Source organism: Sardina pilchardus, chromosome 4 (assembly GCF_963854185.1).
Source record: "Sardina pilchardus chromosome 4, fSarPil1.1, whole genome shotgun sequence".
Lineage (NCBI taxonomy): Eukaryota > Metazoa > Chordata > Actinopteri > Clupeiformes > Clupeidae > Sardina > Sardina pilchardus.
Window position 1 is genome coordinate 8,796,016 of NC_084997.1, and position 19,721 is coordinate 8,815,736.

Below are 19,721 nucleotides of genomic sequence, written 5' to 3' on the forward strand. Positions count from 1 at the left end.
GTGAGGGAGACAAAAAGCAGAGGTTGAAACAAATGAATGAGCAGATTTAGAGATATTCTTCATAACCGTGATGCCATATTTTGCGTTTTGTGTTTCCGGTGCAGTTCTGCCAGATCTGCCGTAAGGGCGATAACGAGGAGCTGCTGCTGCTGTGTGACGGCTGTGATAAGGGCTGCCACACCTACTGCCACCGGCCCAAGATCACCACCATCCCAGACGGAGACTGGTTCTGCCCGGCCTGCATATCCAAGGTACCGTCTCTAGCTAGCACTGGCTGGGCACCTGCACCGTATGCTGGCGACCTAGGTTTGATTCCCGCCCCATGGTCCTTTCCGGATCCCACCCCTACTCTCTCCAACTCGCTTCCTATCACTCTCCACTGTGCTATCATTAAAGAAAGTTATGTAAAGATATGTCAAGATATGAAGGAAAAGTGAAAATACTTTTACTTTTCATAAACTCATTACAATTGGCTCAGAATGCCATACTATGCGCTCGTGGGAACTTTTTTCAAAATCCACTTTGGGCTTGTAAGATGTTTGAAAGTAACACTTTATTACACCGCAGTACATGCACTTCAACACACAACTTCATGAACACCATAACAGAATGAATGATATGAGAGAACCACATGTGCTAGAGGCACCATTGCACGGCCAGTAGCTTAGAAGGGCCCCTTGTATTATATGGACTTGGTTTCAAGCTTCTCAAACCTTCCAACATAAAAATATACTTTTAAATAAAGTCCCTAGTCACGGTCAGGCAGCACGCTCAGCTCAGAGGAAATATAAAACCTCTCTTTCAAGATGGTACATTGCGTTTGAATTGTGCTCGAATAGAAAGGTGCGATACTCAATTTGGCTCTGAAGAAAAACGAGGCCCTTTTTTAAAAGTAATTTAGGGCACCTGGCTCCAATGGGCAGTCTACAGGCCAGGCGTTTGTCTGTGTGTGGAGGTCAGGTGGTGGCTGAATGATGTCTGCCCTGACCTGCTCTTTCTCATCCATCATCCAGGCGAGCGGTCCGTCCCCAAAGAACAAGAAGCTGCAGAGCCGAACCACAGGGGCAGCGTCCAGCACAGCAGCAGGAGCAGGAGGAGGAGGAGGAGGAGGAGGAGGAGGAGGAGGAGGGGCAGATAGAGGTGGAGGAGGAGCGATAGCAGGAGCTGCAGGAGGAGGAGGAGGAGGAGGAGGTAAGAAGAGCACTGAGGTGAAGAAGAGCAGGAAGCCGTCGGAGGCGTCTGAGGAGGACGTGGCGAGCACCAGCAGCAGCACTCCCAAGAAGGCAGCGAAAGAGAGCAAGAAGAGGAAAGCGGAGGAGAGCCCAGCCCCGGCCCAGCCCAAGCAGGACAGCCCTGCCCACGGCAAGAAGCCAAAGACCGCTGGTGTGGTCCAGGACAACGAAAGAGACCTGACTCTCTGCAGGTAACGACAACGACTTTACCTTTATAGAGTGACTTTGTTATTGCTGTATCTTCCCTCAGGTTTTGCAATAGCTTATCTGGAGTGATGTTAGTAGAAGTGCATTCATCTTAGATGTACAGTATGAATAGTATAATATTTAGCGATGCTATTGTGCTCCTCAGGATACTGCTTGCGGAGTTGGAGAGCCATCCGGATGCTTGGCCTTTTCTTAATCCGGTGAACGCCAAGGCTGTCCCTGGCTACAGAAAAGTCATCAAGAAGCCCATGGACCTCTCCACCATTAAGGACAAAATTGCCAATAACCAGTGAGTAGCCCGTTTTGTTTTTTATCGATCAACCTGTCCATGCAGTATCTTTTGATAATATGGTATATGGGTAGCAATTACATAATTGACCATTCAAATTTTGCATTTCAGGTACCTGAACCTCGAGAATTTCATCATCGATGTTAACCTGATTTTTGACAACTGCGAGAAATACAACGAGGACAATTCCGACATCGGACGCGCGGGACACAGCATGAGGAAGTTCTTTGAGAAAAGATGGCCCGAACTGTTGAAGCAAACAAACTAAACTTGATTTGTTTTTGTTTTTGTTCTGTTTCGTTTGTTTTTTGTTTTTTTTCTTACTTGACTCTCCTCACAAAGGACCAGCCTCTGCTCCGGCCGAACTGATGTGCTGAGCACTTGAAATCACTTCTGAGAACATTGGTTCAGAGCCACACGTTCCTCTTGCCAGAGCCACCAAGGCACCTACACGTGGAACAGGGACCGTAGATGCGCGCAGCCGAGTGGACACTAACGTGCACTGCTGCTGGGATGGGAACAGTCGGAGGCACCCAACCAGGTCCAGGTGACTGGATGTCTTCTAGTGCAATACCTTTTCCTTTAAAAAAAACAAACAAACAACAAACAAAAACAATTACAGCACTGAAACTACTACCATCAGAACTGTGGACTGATCGCCCTTCACTCCCTGTAAATAGGTTTCTTTTTTTTGTTTCCTCTTCTTTTTAAAACTTTGCCATTAATATTACAGTGAATGTATTTAATTATTATGTTAATTATTTATGAGTAAAATTGTTCTGTCTTTCATTTTCTATGAAAAGGAAAAAAACGGCAAAAATGCTTTAAAAGAGCAGAGGAATGTTTTTTCTTTTAAAAAAATGAAAATAAAAAAATAAAGCCAAGACAAGTAATTGTTTACACTTTTCTGTGCTCCTGAGCATCAGACGATACAAAAACGAGAGAAACCTGTAGATCTGTATTGGTGTAGAAATGTATGTTTGTATCCTCCTGACAAAATACAATGATCTCTGTACATATGTGTCCATTATTGTCAATATTCCGTCACGTTTTGGAATATGTAGAGGTGTACATATCGTTTCAAATGTCAGATCTTGTTTATGCCTTAGTACAATTGTAGGATTTTATCTGTCTTCAAGTGATGATGCTACAGTATTAGACAATATTTGCTTGTACTGATCATATCCTCTGCAAACACTGTGGTCTCCCTCATTTCTGGTAGTGCCTCGCCTCTCTGGGGTGTATGGAAGAGTGTCAATACACTTGCACATTATTGTGTACTCCATGGATAATTTGTTTTCTCTCCTAACACCCTGAGCCTCAAACTCGGACATGGATCTTCTTGGACGTAGATATCCTGCAAGGCACAGCATTTTCCGCAGAGCATCCACTTGGCCCTGCCTTCACAAACATAAGGGCACTAAGCTTTCGTCACTGTGTTTGGAACTTGCTGTGTCGTGGCCCGCTGGGGCAGGTAGAACAGTCTTTTTGTACCGGAGTCAGAGTACTTGAAGTTATTTTATTTAAATATGTTGTGAGGAAATGTAGCATTCTTTTTGTAGGAGCATTATTTTTCACTAGTGTGTGCGTGCGTGTGTGTGGCACGGATAAAATAAAACGATGTTTTTAAACTCACAGTTGTAGCCTACTGTTAATGACATTGGGACTTAAACACAATCGTACCTCCCCTACACTCATCAGGAAATTAATGTAGGCCAACGCACTGAAACGATAACACAGTCTCTTTACGATAACAGAGACGAGAGACCTAAGGTCGCCACTCACATGAGGAAACCATGCGTCACAATCACTTGTCTTTCACCTTGTGAGAAACCAGGAAGTGCCTCGAGGTAAGCGAGTTAAGAATAGATTCATGTAAATATTAATTTTTCTGCCACAGAATATGTGATAAATAAGGTCAGTAGCATAGGCGAATATGTCTCAATTGGAACCAAACCCCTTGCATAGGCTACACGTTGGCTACGAACTCCATCGGTCTGTGTCGATATTAGACGACTGATTAGTTTGGATTTAGTTCATGATTTGAAATGCTACATTATGCAACAACGTATTAATTGAATAGCCTATGCTATGAATAGGCTACAACTGAATGTAACATGCAACATACGGATATCAATGCCATTTAAATCAGTAACCCTCCATGGCAACAACTGGTGTTGCGTGTGTTTACTGCGCCATCTTGTGTGTGTAATTATATTACATCGTGAATCTGGGAATTCACAGGTGCATAGATTTGAAGATGCCATCGGCTATTCTTACATTGCGCGACCACAGGGATGATGTGAATGGCTGTGCCTTATCAGGAACTTTGTTGGCGACCTGCTCCGGAGACAAGACTATCCGGGTGTACTCCCTCGGTGACTTCTCTGAGTTGCCTTACTCCCCACTTTCGGGCCACGGATATGGGGTACACTGGTGTTGCTTTAGCAGCTGCGGAAACTACCTTGCATCGTGCTCCACGGATGCCACTGTTGTCATTTGGAGTATGGACACGGGTGAAATTCTGTTTAAATATGAACACCCCGGTCGAAGCCCAGTGAGAGTCTGTGCGCTCTCCCCCGACTCATCTTTAGTGCTGTCCGGTGCATCTGACGGGACAGTGGCCCTGTGGGATTTTCAGTCAACGAGTCTGCGCAGGTGAGCCTATTTAATATTGATTCGTATCTTTTAGAGTCATGCTATCTTTAAAAGTATGCAGATTTCATTGACTTGCATACACATCTCTCGTCTTTTTTACAGTAGGCTAGTTATTGGATGGTTTTGTAATGCCCAGATTCCTTTGTATAATCGGTCCAGGCCAAGGCCGACATTAGGCCGGCTACTCTTCAGTTTTCATTTGCTACCAAGAAAGGCAATGTTATAGTCTAATTCACACACACACACACACACACACACACACACACACACACACACACACACCTGCAGGACAGGTGCGGTCACTGAGGCCACTGTGCTGGCCTGCTCCTTCACTCCGTGTGGCCAGATGTTTGTGACCGGATGCACCAATGGAGACCTGAAGATCTGGGACTTGGACCTGGTCCAGCTTCACGCCCAGAAGGACGCACACGACCTGGGGGTTAGCTGCTGCCAGTGTGACTCCATCTCCCACCTCGGTAAAGGCAATGCAATGCAATGCAGTCATTCTGTTCCCTTATCTAATGTGTCTGACTCAAAACAGTCTGCTGTTGTAGCTAATTCATTACAGGCATTGGTACACAAATGAAACAAGCTGTTGACGTGCTGCTTAAGTTGTTCCCTTTCCTATTAACTGTTGCCAGAACATTGCGTATAATTATACTGAGTTGAGGATAAGAACCACTGAGGATCAGCTTTGGTCTTAAGACTCAACAGCTTGGCAAACTGTGTAGTTTGGATATTACGCAGGCTTTTAGTTCCTTTTAAACACCACACGCACAGTGCTGCATACAAAAAAACGATGCTGTTACATAGCAATCCACAATCCAGTTACACGGTAATTAGAATACTTTTTCTTTGTTGTCATATTTATACAGAAGGAACACTCCCTTAGCAACTGTGAGCTTGCAGTGTTTTTGGAAACTACTGCCAAAGGAACCACTCAATTGCTTCACAGAGCCCCACAATCCCAAAACATGCATCTTTTTTTATTATTCTTATATGATTTTTTGTGTTGTTTATCCAAGGTGACATCTATTATTTTTGGTGAAAGTCTCCCTGAAGCTCAGTCCTCCTCCCTTGGCAGTCTGCAGCCTAAGCCCACAGCCAGTAGAGAATCCTCCCAAGAAGGCACTTTATATCAGCATCATGTTTCCTCTGCTCGGAGTTCCATTTTTATAGCTGATAAAGCATTCTTCCACCATGGAGAGCATTATTGCTTATGCTGCCATTTCCTCTCTCCTGGAGTGCCTTGGCTAGTCCCTCTGAAAAAAATGTGATTAGAATGCATTAAATGCAACACGGTTATATATCCTTTAAAACTCTTTTTTCCGAGTCATCGGACTCTGCAGTGCAGTGCACACGCTCATATGAATCTGACCAGCAAATCAACCCTCGTCTGGACGGTTGCTTAGGCCTAGTTATTTAATAATATATGTGTATTTGCCCTTCCTGGACTGTTGCGTATAGTGATTTAATAATACATGTGTATTTTTCCTTCCTGTGGCTAACTGACTTGGCCCTCGTGCGTCACAGACGAGGAGACGGTCAAGTTTCGATTGGTGTCCTGTGGGCAGGATAGCCTGCTGAAGATATGGATCATTTCCCAGCATGCTGTCGCAGGTAGGCCAGAACCCCCCCGCACCCCCCCCCCCCCCCCCCCCCCCCCCCCCCCCCCCCCCGCCACACACACACACACACACACACACTACAGTCCATCCTGTTTGAGCAGGGGGCTCACAGAGTGCTCACTGCAGTGAGGGATGAAAGGGTCTGTCTGCTGAAAGCTCCTTTGAGTGTTGTAGGATTATTTGTTTTTGTTTATGTTTATTTCTCAGTGGCCTTTTTTATTTCTTGCTTTAAACAAGAAAAAAAAAGATTGGATCTGGGATTCAGAAAAAGAGATGAAAATAAGCTGCACCTTCTCCTGTTTTAATCTCTAGTGTTGGTAGAATATGTTTTTTTAAATCAAGCACAATGGAACTTGGGGCTGAATGAAAATTATTGCGCTACAATGGTGATGCACCGTGTGTGTGTGTGTGTGTGTGTGTGTGTGTGTGTGTGTGTGTGTGTGTAAAAAATAGAGAGATTGTGTGCATGCACTGTACATGCAGGTCAGTGACTAACCTGTCTCTGTTGCTGTGGAAACGGCCAGTGGCTGGCGGAGATGTGCGTCCAGTGTCATGTCTCACTGGGACAGGCATGGAGCCTTTGTGCTGAGAGACATGACAGACACACAGAGAGGGTGTGTGTGTGTGTGTGTGTGTGTGTGTGTGTGTGTGTGTGTGTGTGTGTGTGTGTGTGTGTGTGTGTGTGTGCGCGCACACATGCACAATCTCGCCACTCAAACCTGGCTTGACAGGCACTGGCCCCATACTCATCAGCCATACACATCAGTCATACATCCAGATTTTTCTGTGTGCACAGGAAGTGGTGATGCTGAAAAGTGCCCTGTTGTATTTTGATGCCCGTCGTTACCAGTCCAATCAGACCACATCCACACAAACTGATGTAGCTGACGTAGGCTTTAGGAGTCGTGTTTGGCACCAGTGGGTGTAGTGTGGGGGCACCGTTCCTCTGCCTCATACTGGGTTGCTCCATCTGCTCTAATAGAGACTAATTAGCTAGAGTATCAGTGTTTTATCATTTAGAATCCTCCAATCCAGCTAACCCCAGGAAACGTAATTAGGTATAGCTTTTCAGATTGGGCCAAAATGAAGAATAATTGTTTTAATGCAAATGACTACGGCGCTAGAATAACACACTGGTGGTTTTTAGTTTGTAGGAATAATTAAACAAATGAAAAATGTTAACAAGCCATTGCTGGGTATAAGAGTGAGCAGGTGCAGTGCCTAATAGGGGTCTACTTCCAAATCTAGAGTGGACTGTGTCCAGTAAAGGCCGGTCTTCTTCTGCGCTAGGGTCATCCAAGAATGATTGGTTTTAAGTTGAAGATGAAAAGAACAGCCACAAAGCTGAGCAATTCCTAACAGTATTAAGGGGCACAGGCATGACACACACCATAATGAAATCTTCAGATCAATTCTGACGCCAGTTCTGTGGGCCAGTGAGAGAAAGCCAGGACGTCAAATGTGTAGCCGTGGTAGTAAAGCGGCATGTGGAGGTGAATTGAGCGCTGTGTGATGTATTGCCAGGACTAGTCCAGCAGTATCTGCCAAGGCAAACAGGACACACAGATGCACATAACTTATTGATGTTTGTGTTTGTGTGTGTGTGTGTGTGTGTGTGTGTGTGTGTGTGTGTGTGTGTGTGTGTGTGTGTGTGTGTGTGTGTGTGTGTGTGTGTGTATGTGTTGACTATTGATCTACAGGCTGTCGTATGCAGCTGCTGCACTCTCTGAAAGCCCAATCTGGACCTGTGCTGTCCTGTGCCTTTTCCAGTGATGGACAGCTGGTTGCATCCGGGTAAGCACACACACACACACACACACACACACACACACACACACACACACACACACACACACACACACACACACACACACACACACACACACACACACACACACACACACACACACACTCACACACACACATTCTCTCTCTCTCTCTCTCTCTCTACTCTACTGTCCAAAATAGTGTGTCTCCAGCCAATGGGAGCGGTCTGAATTCCCCGCATTATCACTCATTACCTCTCCATTAAAGTGAATCAGCAGGAAGGTCACACTGCCACAGCTGAGAGAGTTAACAGGAATTTTGTCAAGCGGTATTTGGAGTGGCGCAGCTGTTAACCTGGCTCTCTCCTGCGCCCGCTGTTCTCCCTTTCCACCACTAGGGGGATCTGTCTTGTCACAATCCGCCTCGGCCACGACATGATTTAAAGCGCCGGTGGCCACGTGATGGTTGTGTGGCTCAGTTACACCTTGTAGGAGAGATGGTATCAGTCTCTCGTCCAAAAGAACAGGCGTCCTCCTCCATTTTGACAGGGCCTATCAGCGGTTGTCCATCTTGTAAATGATGGTGATCACAGAGCCCTTTTCTTTCTTGTTCCCTTGTGCACGTGCTGAGGGAAATCTGTCCTTGGTGACTGGAATCATGTCTCCATTTTTGTTTCCCCCCCCCCTCCAGATCTGTGGATAAAACGCTGGCCGTGTACGATGCCGTGAGTAAATGATGCATGAAGTGTTGTTAAATGCCTTTCTAGGAAGGGTCAGCATTGCTTACAGTCACAATCACCTACGCATAACATATGCGTAAACACACACACACACACACACCTACTCCCACTTTCTTCCTCTCCAGCACCCTGGCTCACAGCTCTTGGCTTGTTTTGACCACAGAGGCATTCCTCACATACCCTTCAGTAAATGTTTGTTTTTTCACACCCTCTCAGACTCGGGGAGTTCTGCTTCACACGTTGAACCAGCACGAAAGGTAACGCGGCGCACCTCGCCCCAACTCCCCTGCTACTAACAGCTTCTCTCACAGTGTGTCCCTGGATCACTCTCTCTCTCTCACCTCTCTCTCTCTCTATCCCACATTCTCTCTCTCTCCCTCCTTCTCTTTCACCTCTCTCTCTCGATCACTCTTTCTCTCTCTCTCTCTATCTCTCTCTGTCCCTTCTCTATCCCTCTCTCTCTCCCTGTGGTGTGCTGTGCCCATCCTCCAGGTGCGTGACCTGCTGTGCGTTCTCGCCCTCTCTCCCGTACCTGGCCTCGGGCTCCATGGACAAGACGGCGATCCTGTGGCGGCTGGGGGACGGCGACGAGAGCGGGCGGCACGGCGACGGTGGGTGTCGCGCCGCAATCCATCACGCCGCCTCCAAGACCGATGACTTGTCATAGCCATTAGCCAACCCACCACTGACCACCACTGACCCCCCCACACTCCTCCAGCCTCCCCCAGACTGTGCTGCGGCGGCTGGGCTAAGGGCAGTGCTGACTCCCCGCAGTGTTGTGTGTCTGGTCCCCAGCGAGCGCTAATGCTCCTGTGAGCTGCCCATCAGTCAGACAGTCTCATTATGAGTGGGGGCGCCGCCTGCATACTAAGTGAGAGGGAGATGGGGGGAGGAGAGAAGGAGAGAGAAGGAGAGAAAGTGTATTTGAGAGAGAGAGAGGAGAGAGCGAGAAGGAGAGTGGGGGAGAGAGGGAGACAGCGCAGAGCAAGGCCAGACTCATTAATTGGGAATTATGGAGTCTTCTCCAAGCCAGTGTAGCTGTAGCCGTAGCTGTAGCCGTGCTCACTTGAGCTGCTCTCTCCCCCGTGTCTCACTGGTCCTCTCTCCTCCTCCTCGCTGCCTCCAGTGGCCTGTGACTGACCCACACTGGCAGCAGGCAGCAGGCAGCAGGCGCCCCACACAAACAGCAGCTAGCGCTGGACAGCAGTTCTGTATGAGTTTTGTTAGTCGCATTTTCTTCCTCAAGCAAACACACCCTTTCACTGTCACAAACAATACTGTGAAGAGCGGTCGAATATTCAAACTGGTCACATGGTCTTATGATTGACATAAACATTTAACATGCTTGTGCTGTTGTCTGTTTGATGACATTTTGACAGATGTGTCTGAAACGTGTCTTTCTCTTCCCTCTCTAGCTGAAGGCCCAGCTGCTGTGTGTCCAGGTAAGAGTGCTGGGCCCATTGAGCTGTGACTGGGACACTGTGTCTCCCATAGATATGTATATGTACATGATATGTATATACTGTATATCTATGGTGTCTCCCTCCTGCATCTGCTCTCTTTAAGCAGCCTGCCACTGAGATTATTGCTTATTATTCCATAGTTATTGTTATTATATAATTGATCGAATGTCATTTTGTCACTTTACTATCCTATTTAGTCATAGTTTTATTTTCATTGGCTTTCCTTACATTGACACTGTTTATTGTTTACTTTGCTACTCTCTTTAGTTGACACTATAGTCTGATCAACTGCTAAATTTAATTATTGTGTTTTGTTTGTATGTCGCTTTGGACAAAAGCGTCTGCTAAGCAACATACTGTAACTGTAACTGAGGCCACATCTCTCATCCACACAACAGGCAGAGGCCGTCATTAGATACAGAGTTAAGAGGGCAGTTAGCAGAAATGATGATGACGTGTAGAGTGTGATAAGATGATGATGAGGCTCGTCTTGGAGAGAGAGAGGGTGTGTGTGTGTGTGTGTGTGTGTGTGTGTGTGTGTGTGTGTGTATGTGTGTGTGTGTGTTCAGGGGCAGGGGGAGGCTGGTCCAGGACAGTGATGTTCGCTCTGGCATAGACTTGCATCCGCTGCTTTAGGCCAACACTGTTTGCAGTGCAGCTCAGCTCTAGGCTGTGGAGATGTTTACATAACCCCCTCCCCTCAGTTACTGCCACACACACACACACACACACACATACATAATAACCCCCCCCCCCACACACACACACACACACACACATAACCACACACACACACACACATAACCACACACACACACACACACACACACATAACCACGCACACACAGTCACACACTCCTCTCACACACACTCACACACACTCCTCTGGTCTGCTGTATCAGAATGTGGGAGGAAGGGAGACATTTCATAGCCGCACACTTGATAAGCTGACACTCGCCTCTAAATGATTTAATGGCTCTCCTTGATGGAGGAGTAAGAAACAAGCCTCATCCTTCCCCTTAAGTGTGTTTTCACCCAGCCCACCGCACATCACTCTCAAGTCAGCAGCAGCACCTGTGTGAGATTGGTCAGGGCAAGAGAAAAAAGAGAGAAGGGAAAAAGAAACCCAGGGCACTTGGCAGAGGAAGCAGAGCTTGTAGCGGAATGAGAGAGAGAGAGGGAGGGAGAGGAGGGGAAGAAGAGGGAGGAGGAGGAGGAGGAGGAGAGGAAGAGCGATAGCATACGGCGCTGGGAAAGCAAACAAGCGGCCGGTTTAATGAGAAGTACCTCTAAGACAGCCGCCGCGCAATCACTCAGCTGCCTAATGACGGGCGGCGGAGGAGGTGCGAGGAGCGGCAGGGACGTCATTAGGCCAGAGCCCCACAGCAGCGCACACACACACACACACGCACGCACACACACACTACACACACTACACACACGCACACACACACACACACACACACACACACACTGAGACAGACAGACAGACAGCCCACCAGGAGGGGGGTGAAGCAGGTTTTTTTTTATATCTCGGTAGAGGGGTGAAAAATGAGCGCCCACTCCAGCCAAAGTCGTGTGAAGGTCGGCCGGGCCCCGGCGCTCAGGAGGAGGAGCTGGCTCCTGCCGAGGCCAGAGAAGCACGGAGGAGGTGGAGGAGGTGGAGGACTGAGGGTTTGGCAACGGCTGGAGCGGAGGGAGGGAGAGAGAGAGGGAGAGAGGGATGGGGGAGGAGAGGCAGGGGTTGATAAATATGCACAGGACACGCAAATGAAATTGAGGAGAGAGAGAGAGAGCATGAGAACACAGTGCAGGGGCCTCTCATTTGAGCAAAGGAGAGTGTGTGTGGTATCAGAGCAGAGGACAAATCTGTGTATATTTGGATAAGTGTGTGTGTGTGTGTGCGTGTGTGTGTGTGTGTATGTGTGTGTGTGTGTGTGTGTGCGTGGTAGAATTGTTTGCATGGGGGAGGGTGGAATGTAGAGGAAGGATTTTTGCAGGAATCTGATAAGTCTCATTGGAACAGGATGTCTCAAGGGGTTTTGAGGTGTGTGTGTGTGTGTGTGTGTGTGTGTGTGTGTGTGGTGGTAGTGGGGGAGCTAATGGGGGAGGCCCTTCCTGTTTTTGTGCTCGGCAGGAAGGAAGCGTGCGGCCATGGGTCACTCCAGGCTGCTGGTGAGAGACTGGACCGAGGAGCACGTGGGCGTCTGGCTGGCCGAGGAGGGCCTGGACGAGCTGGTCAGCACCTTCAAGAGCCACAACATCGACGGCCCCGAGCTCCTGGGCCTCACCAAGGACACCCTGGCCAACGAGCTGCACATCGGTGAGCTGAGAGCGCTGCTGTTCTAGTGGAGTCCAAGACCTTGTGCTGTTCACTCTAGTGTGATTCGGCCTTGTGTTGCTCACTCTAGTGTGATTCGGCCTTGTGTTGCTCACTCTAGTGTGATTCGGCCTTGTGTTGCTCACTCTAGTGTGATTCGGCCTTGTGTTGTGCTGTTCACTCTAGTGTGATTCGGTTTTGTGTTGTGTTGTTCACTCTAGTGTGATTCGGCCTTGTGCTGTGCTGTTCACTCTAGTGTGATTCGGTTTTGTGTTGTGTTGTTCACTCTAGTGTGATTCGGCCTTGTGCTGTGCTGTTCACTCTAGTGTGATTCGGTTTTGTGTTGTGTTGTTCACTCTAGTGTGATTCGGCCTTGTGCTGTGCTGTTCACTCTAGTGTGATTCGGCCTTGTGCTGTTCACTCTAGTGTGATTCGGCCTTGTGCTGTGCTGTTCACTCTAGTGTGATTCGGCCTTGTGCTGTTCACTCTAGTGTGATTCGGTTTTGTGTTGTGTTGTTCACTCTAGTGTGATTCGGCCATGTGCTGTGTTGTTCACTCTAGTGTGATTCGGCCATGTGCTGTGCTGTTCACTCTAGTGTGATTCGGCCTTGTGCTGTTCACTCTAGTGTGATTCGGTTTTGTGTTGTGTTGTTCACTCTAGTGTGATTCGGCCTTGTGCTGTGCTGTTCACTCTAGTGTGATTCGGCCTTGTGCTGTGCTGTTCACTCTAGTGTGATTCGGCCTTGTGCTGTTCACTCCACGCTGGCTAAATTGGACTCGTGTTCAGCACGGAGGGCCGAGCACAGAACTGCGTCTGTAATTAGAGTTACCTAGCTCTTCTGAAACTCATTCCGAAACACATCCGTCAAAGTTTTACATCTCGACGCGTTCTATGATGTCAGTTTGCCAAGGACAGACTGCATAAGTGATCAAGTGTTAGCGGCGAGGGTTTGATTTAGTGATCCAATAGAGCCCAGCGCTACAGTACGTGCGGAGAGAGAGAGCGCTGCGGTGTTCTACTGCTCGGCGGCGGCGCGGTATTTTTCAGCTCTCTCTGTAGCAGATAGTCTTTTATAAATCAGCTTACAAGTTGTGTTTCTTGTCAGCAGCAGCTACCTATCAATCCTCGGCGGAGGCCTCTCGTGCGCTCACATCAAATAAATAAGATTCTGGCGGCGCGCCAGCATGAAATATTCATAAATACATGAGGGAGGGTGGGAGAGGAGCGAAACACACATGCGTTGTCATTCACCAGCTCTGGGGGGGGGGAGGGGGGGGGGGGCGTAGCGTGCTAGGAGTTCCAAATGTGCAGCATGGAATTGTGGGTAAGCGTAGCAGACTAGCATCAGCAGCGTTGGCGATAGAGGGGTTTTCAGCGGAGTAGTGTCAGAATTAGTGCGTCACTGGTAAATGGATGGAGGACGGTGACCTTTCCCTGAGCCGGAGCCTACAGGTGAGCCCCGCGGGGGGCGATGATGGATTAGTCGGTGGCGTTATTAGCGAGACGAGCGCGGCCACATGGGCTGATTGAAGGGAGGCCCCACGGACTGGGAGTGTTTTATCTGTCAGCGCCGCGTCAGGGACGTTGTTAGCCCTTGGCCCTCTGGTCACCGTTGTTTGGATTTTTGATTATGCCATTTTAGCCCTGCAACACTGCATCACCCAGTCTCCACTCTACCCCCCCCCCCCCCCACACACACACACACAACTACCCCCACACTCTCCAACACACACACACAACTCCCCCCACACTCTCCATCTCGTTTGACTGTCGGCCACAGCACCTCAGGGGACTTGCAGGCGTTTGCTAATTAATTAAATTTAGCGAGACGCTGAAGTCATCATAACCTGGTGCCATCTACGTGATGCGTTCACCAGCGCAGCTGTCTCTTCCCGGCTCTCTCGCGTTCTCTCATCAATGTGTGTGTGTGTGTGTGTGTGTGTGTGTGTGTGTGTGTGTGTGTGTGTGTGTGTGTGTGTGTGTGTGTGTGTGTGTGTGTGTCTAAGGGAGAGTGAGTTGAGTGGACGTTGCCAGTTGAATACTGATGAGGTCCTCGCGGCGGCCCTAATGAAAGAGCTCAGAGAGTGGGGGAAAGTGCTGTGATTGAAAAGATCATTCAGCTGTTTGCACAGACCCCCCCCCCCACACACCTCCGTCCTTGATAACCAAGCAGCCCCCCCCCCCCCAAAAAAAAACACCCACCACAGTCACTGTCAGGAGGGTGGTCAGACGAGCCCTGTCCAGCTCAGCGGCTGCCCGGGGAGAGGACCTAAGGGAAGCCACCTGTTAGGCCGTTTATCTGAAAGAGCCAGACGCTCAGCTTTACATTTATCTGCCTCCATCACAGCCGCTCCCGCCCGCTATGAGGCGCATGATGTCACCACCCACCTGTGTCATCCAGAAGCTGCCATTATTCGCACCCTGGGGGCACTTTAACTCCCCCCCATCTCCTTTTAGAAAAATAGACTCTTCCCTGCGCCGGGTTGAGATATTTACTCCATTGTGTTTGGCATTAAGTCGGTGATGGAATGGACTGTGCTGCGGCTGCCTTGCGCGCTCGGCTCGCTCTAGTTTGATATGAAATGGCCTTCTCCTGCGAGGCCATTTTGTCCTCCCGTGGCAGCGCGGTGAGGGAGGCCCATTAGAGGGCTATTGCAGGCGCGGAGGGGAATCCTCTGGGGTGACATTCTCGCTTGTGCGCCTCTGCAAAGCCAAGCGTGTGAATCATCCCCCCGTGCCGCCCCCGCCTGAGAGGGAGTGTGTTTGGGATGAGGACCGCTAGAGATGCTGTAGTGCTGAGCTGAGCTGCGCCACCCTGTGTGTGCCTGGTGGAATGTGGAATGAGTGGGACCATTTTTTTTGTCCGTGTTCCCCCCTTATTTTCTGTAGGTTCTCTGGGGCTCCGCGGGAGGGTTCTGCGTAAGATCGAGGAGCTGAGGCCGTCGCTGGACGGTTCGGCGGCTCCGGACGAGTTCCTGTGTCCCATCACCCAAGAGGTCATGAAGGACCCCGTCATCGCCGCAGGTGAGCTAGTGAGAGCGACCACCCACAGACAAAACAACATCGAATAGAAGACTTCAGTTTGTCCTGAGAATTTACAACTCAGAGCCATTTTGGTGCCATCTGCACTTCTATTATAACACACAGCCCAACCCAAGGAAGGCAACAGAGGACTTGATAGGCTGTAGGAACCGAGAGCTTAATACTTACAGTAGTATTACTTAGAGTAGTACTTAGAGTAGTATCTACTGCTTAGTTGACGTAGGCCCTTGGTTTATAACACACTTAGAGCCCAAGACTACACAGTTGAGTATGGGCCGTTACAGGGCATGGAGATGGTGTAGATCAGTGGTGAAGTTGAGTGGTTTAATGTGTGTGCGTGCTGCCTGGACAGATGGCTTCTCCTACGAGCGCCAGGCGATGGAGAGCTGGATCGGCGCCAGGAAGCGCACCAGCCCCATGACCAACCTGCCCCTGGCCACCACCATGCTCACGCCCAACCGCATGCTGAAGATGGCCATCAACCGCTGGAGGGCCTCCCAGTGATGGAGGAAGAATCCCTCTGGTGAACCTGAACCTGATGAAGCAGCATTCCACTAGTTCAAGTGACGGAAGAAAAACAACATGCTTATGACTGATGCAATCGCAAAATATGTTGTTGTGCAATGATCAATCACAGTCATTTTCCAGATGAGGTTATTTTTGGCTCTTTTCATGAATTTTGAACTGCAGAATGTGTGTCATCAAGAAGATGCATGGTACTTGCAGTAAAAGCCTGCTGCTTGGTCACATGGGATGGGGAAACAGCTGTACAGCATTACAATGATAATAAGCCTCTGGGTTGGAGAGTGAATGAACTATAATTATAGAATCATAAAATGCTTTTAAGGCCCTTTTTTCCAAAGACATGTACCTCTAAAATGCGCAGTTATGCACTTTTAAAGATGTATTTTGAATGTGAACCAATCAAATGAACAAGCAGTAGTTTTACCGTTAACTACGTACAACTGACATCATCTGACCCTACAGCCGCCATGCACCTCAATTTGCCTCGCGCCATCGTAGCTGGGGCTGTAAATAGCAACGGATGAATAAATGGCAATAAATAAAGAGTAGATTTTAAAGAGTGGAGTTTATTTCCCCCCATGGTGAGTATGGCAGTAATGCACCATTACAGTATGTGATTACAGAGAATAACAGCTCACAATACTGGAAACATGGCAACAATTGCAAGTAACATACATATTAAAATAGAACCAATGCCCTCAACCCAATATCTTTTTTTTTGTAATTATAGTTTTTTTTTTAAACTCTTTATTATAAACTGCAACTGTGGCATGCACTTTAAACCAAAAGTTCTCAATTAGAGCTTATTGTAAAATGTCTTAGTAGCTGTGCAAAAATAACTATATAAAATATATTGCTTTTACAATTACCAAGCCATAGGCGCTGTAAATAAATTAACCTAGACAGCAACAACAAGCAGATACAGAGAGGAACCAATTTTGGGGAGACATTACAGGGCAGATTTATATAATGTACAAACATACAAACAAGTACATTATTCTTTTGTAACCTCAAATGACATTGGACTGCCCCCCTCCCTCCCGCCCCAAAAAGTTAAAATAGAACTCAAAATACACATAATTTGAACAAGTCAATTACACAGACACAGACCTTCACTTAAAAGAAGGGCAAAAAATACATTATCGCTCAGCTATGTACACAGGAGTGAGGATGCGCACCCTCTTACAAAACACAGGAATGCCCATCTCGTCCAGCCACCACTGTCCACCTATGTATTGGTGTCCTTCAACAACAGCACCACTCACAGAGCACACACACACACACACACACACACACACACACACGCACGCGCGCACACACACACGGGCCAATCCCCACACCTGAATTCTATCTGTACATGTAGTGTAAGCACTGGAAAAGGCTTATGTTCACTAGTAAAGTGCCATCACTGTTTGGTGGGGGGGATACGGCCCCACGTCTGTGCTTAGGCAACAGGCCTGCCCTGTTCCCCTCTCTTCATGACCTCTCCCCAACACTTGAGCACTGCACGGACCTCTGAGGACACACTACAAAAGGAGGCCATCGTTTAGTCCATGGATGGACTTCTGTGTCCAAGTGATATTCACCTTGGGAGAATAACATTAGGGGGTTTGAATGATCACACATACCAAGCTCTGGTGCTAGAAGCACTCTGAAACGCTCTTGTTTTTCACCCAAAATCCTTGTGTTATTTGGCACTGTGAATGGACTCAGTGACGTTAAGAGGGTAAACTAAGATCTTTGCTACATGAGAGCTAACTATTTCTCTCATTGAGAAAATCCCTCAGACACAGAAATCCATTATAAACTGACCACATCCTCAGAGGTCTATTTGACACAGTTTATGACCGAGGTTGCACCACGTTTTTAAAAAAAAACAAAAACAAAAACAAAACTTGCTATGAGTACATGACAGCACATTTGAGCGTTTCTAAGTCAAATGTCTCCAGCTTGGCTGAATCAGAGGGAGCTTTCAGTCCTGTAACAGAAGCTGCTGGCTGACAATGAGTGCAGAATGAGTCCAAAATAGCAGTCAAAAGAGCTGTCTCTGGTCCACATGATTCAACAATAAGGCTCAGCGCCGAAAACCAAAGGGATATTCAAAGCAGATGGCAAAAAAAGAAAAAAAAAACAGCAAAAAATGAGTATGAGAATGAAACCCAAACAAATCAAAGTGAGCCCATGAAAGCTCTGGTGTTTGTGAGATTTAGAGAGATACACTCTTCCAGTGGGTGAGAAAAAGAACCCCTCTATACGTTGGACTCTATAAAGGATCGCTTTGGTTTCATCGAGGCTACATGAATGGCGGGGTTATCTCGGGCCAAGCCCGGCTGCTTGGGCTTGCCGTCCAGGTAGGAGTGTGGCAGCGCCATGGCTGGCTTCGACTCCTTGTAACAGGTGGCCACTTGGCAGAACTTCTCGGCGAACTCCTTGGCGTGCATGCCGTTGTGCAGGCCGGCGGAGGAGGAGGAGGAGGAGGAGGCGGCAATGGACGGGCCCTGAGACGGAGCTTTCAGCTGCTCGTGGTGGTACGCGCTCGCCGGCTTGCCGTAGGGCAGCTCGCAGGGCACCGCCTGGAGCCCCATGGCCGCCATGCTGTGGCTGACCAGGCCCTCCGACGAGTGGCTCTGCCAGCCGCGGCTCGGGGGAGGGTGGCCTGGGTGCTGCTGCTGCTGCTGCAGTTGTTGCTGCAGTTGTTGCTGTTGCTGCAGCTGTAGCTGAAAGCGGGCAGTCTTGTCCATGATGCCCATGAAGGGTCTGGGTTTGTAGTCGGAGCCCGCGGGCGCCGGCTTGGTCTTGTCGGACGAGGAGGAGGAGGCGGTGGCGGTGGTCTTGGAGCGCACGTCGGGGCCCTGGAGCTTGCCGCTGTCCGAGAGGCTGCTGCTGGACGCCAGGCTGCTGGTGGAGCTGGACACGCGCATGTTGCCCGCCTGCGAGCCGCCGCTGGTGGACGTGGAGGGGGACGGCTCCCGCAGCAGGTCCTGGGGCCCCGGCGGCCCGCCCGAGGCCAGCGCGTCCAGCGAGGAGACCGAGTGGGCCGAGAGGCGCTCGGGGGCTTTGGCCGCGCCGGGCCCGTACAGCTGGGACGGCGACGGGGCCTCGGGGTCGGCGTGGTGGGACGGGGCGGCCAGCGAGAGCCGCTCGGCGAAGGCCGGCGCCGGCTCGTCGATGGGGGGCAGCAGCGGGCTGATGTCGATGCCCGGGCCGGCCTTGAGCGCGCTGGACATGTGGCGGCTGGGCAGCGGGCTGGAGGGGGCGTACTGGGACTGGGCGCGGGCGGCGGGCCGGCCAGCCTGGAGGGAGTTCATGTGCTGGTTGGTCTTGACGATCTGCGCCTGCTTGGTGGGCTGCACCAGGGGCCCCGGCTGGGCCATGGAGTCGCGCGCTGGCGCCGGCGGCGGGTACTTGTGGACCGGTCGGCCTGTGGTGGGCGGCGAGCCTGCCCGCGCCTCCGCCAGCGTCCGGTTGAGCGAGTAGGCGCTCTGCGCCCAGGCCTCGGCCCGCTTGTCCGCCGGCGGGCTCTCGTCCTCGTCCCTCGCCCCGTGGTGGTGGTGGTGGTGGTGGTGGTGTCCGTCCAGGGTGCGTCCGAGGCCGTGGTCCGCCGCGTCGTCCTCTCCTCCTCCGCCGGCCTCGTCTCGCTCGGCCTCGTGGTCCGAGTCCTGGCCGCCGGCCGCCACCAGGGCGGCGCACATGGCCCCCTGCTGCTTGCTCTGGGCGCGCTGCATCTGCTTGCACTCCTCCTCCACCCGCGCCAGCAGACGCCGGATCTCACGGTTGTTGGGGCACAGCTTGGTCGCCTCGTGCAGGTCCGCCATCGCCGCCGTGAACTGCCTGCAGAGAGAGAGAGAGA

General features: G+C 49.8%; 3 protein-coding genes across 17 annotated transcripts in view; 2 read left to right on the forward strand and 1 right to left on the reverse strand.

Moving 5' to 3' along the window:
• LOC134078239 (bromodomain adjacent to zinc finger domain protein 2B) overlaps positions 1 to 3,363 on the forward strand; it is a 69,669-nt gene extending 66,306 nt beyond the window's left edge. For all 14 annotated transcript variants that reach the window (XM_062534009.1, XM_062534017.1, XM_062534014.1 and 11 more), the window contains 4 exons: positions 105 to 251; positions 1,014 to 1,423; positions 1,585 to 1,728; positions 1,840 to 3,363. In XM_062534009.1, the coding sequence (XP_062389993.1) occupies positions 105 to 251; positions 1,014 to 1,423; positions 1,585 to 1,728; positions 1,840 to 1,996 (858 nt within the window). In that variant the 3' untranslated portion in view covers positions 1,997 to 3,363. The remainder of the gene's footprint in view (positions 1 to 104; positions 252 to 1,013; positions 1,424 to 1,584; positions 1,729 to 1,839) is intronic.
• Positions 3,364 to 3,454: 91 nt separating this feature from the next.
• Positions 3,455 to 16,424, forward strand: LOC134078241 (WD repeat, SAM and U-box domain-containing protein 1-like). Its single transcript, XM_062534025.1, has 12 exons — positions 3,455 to 3,578; positions 3,973 to 4,386; positions 4,675 to 4,862; positions 5,920 to 6,006; positions 7,715 to 7,808; positions 8,472 to 8,505; positions 8,737 to 8,777; positions 9,013 to 9,131; positions 9,936 to 9,962; positions 12,121 to 12,306; positions 15,194 to 15,328; positions 15,699 to 16,424. Exons 1-12 carry the CDS (start codon positions 3,514 to 3,516, stop codon positions 15,848 to 15,850), a joined length of 1,542 nt encoding a protein of 513 aa, XP_062390009.1. The 5' UTR covers positions 3,455 to 3,513; the 3' UTR covers positions 15,851 to 16,424.
• tanc1b (tetratricopeptide repeat, ankyrin repeat and coiled-coil containing 1b) overlaps positions 16,418 to 19,721 on the reverse strand; it is a 118,646-nt gene continuing 115,342 nt past the window's right edge. For both annotated transcript variants that reach the window (XM_062534024.1, XM_062534023.1), the window contains one exon: positions 16,418 to 19,702. In XM_062534024.1, coding sequence (XP_062390008.1) covers positions 18,121 to 19,702 — 1,582 coding nt within the window. In that variant the 3' untranslated portion in view covers positions 16,418 to 18,120. The remainder of the gene's footprint in view (positions 19,703 to 19,721) is intronic.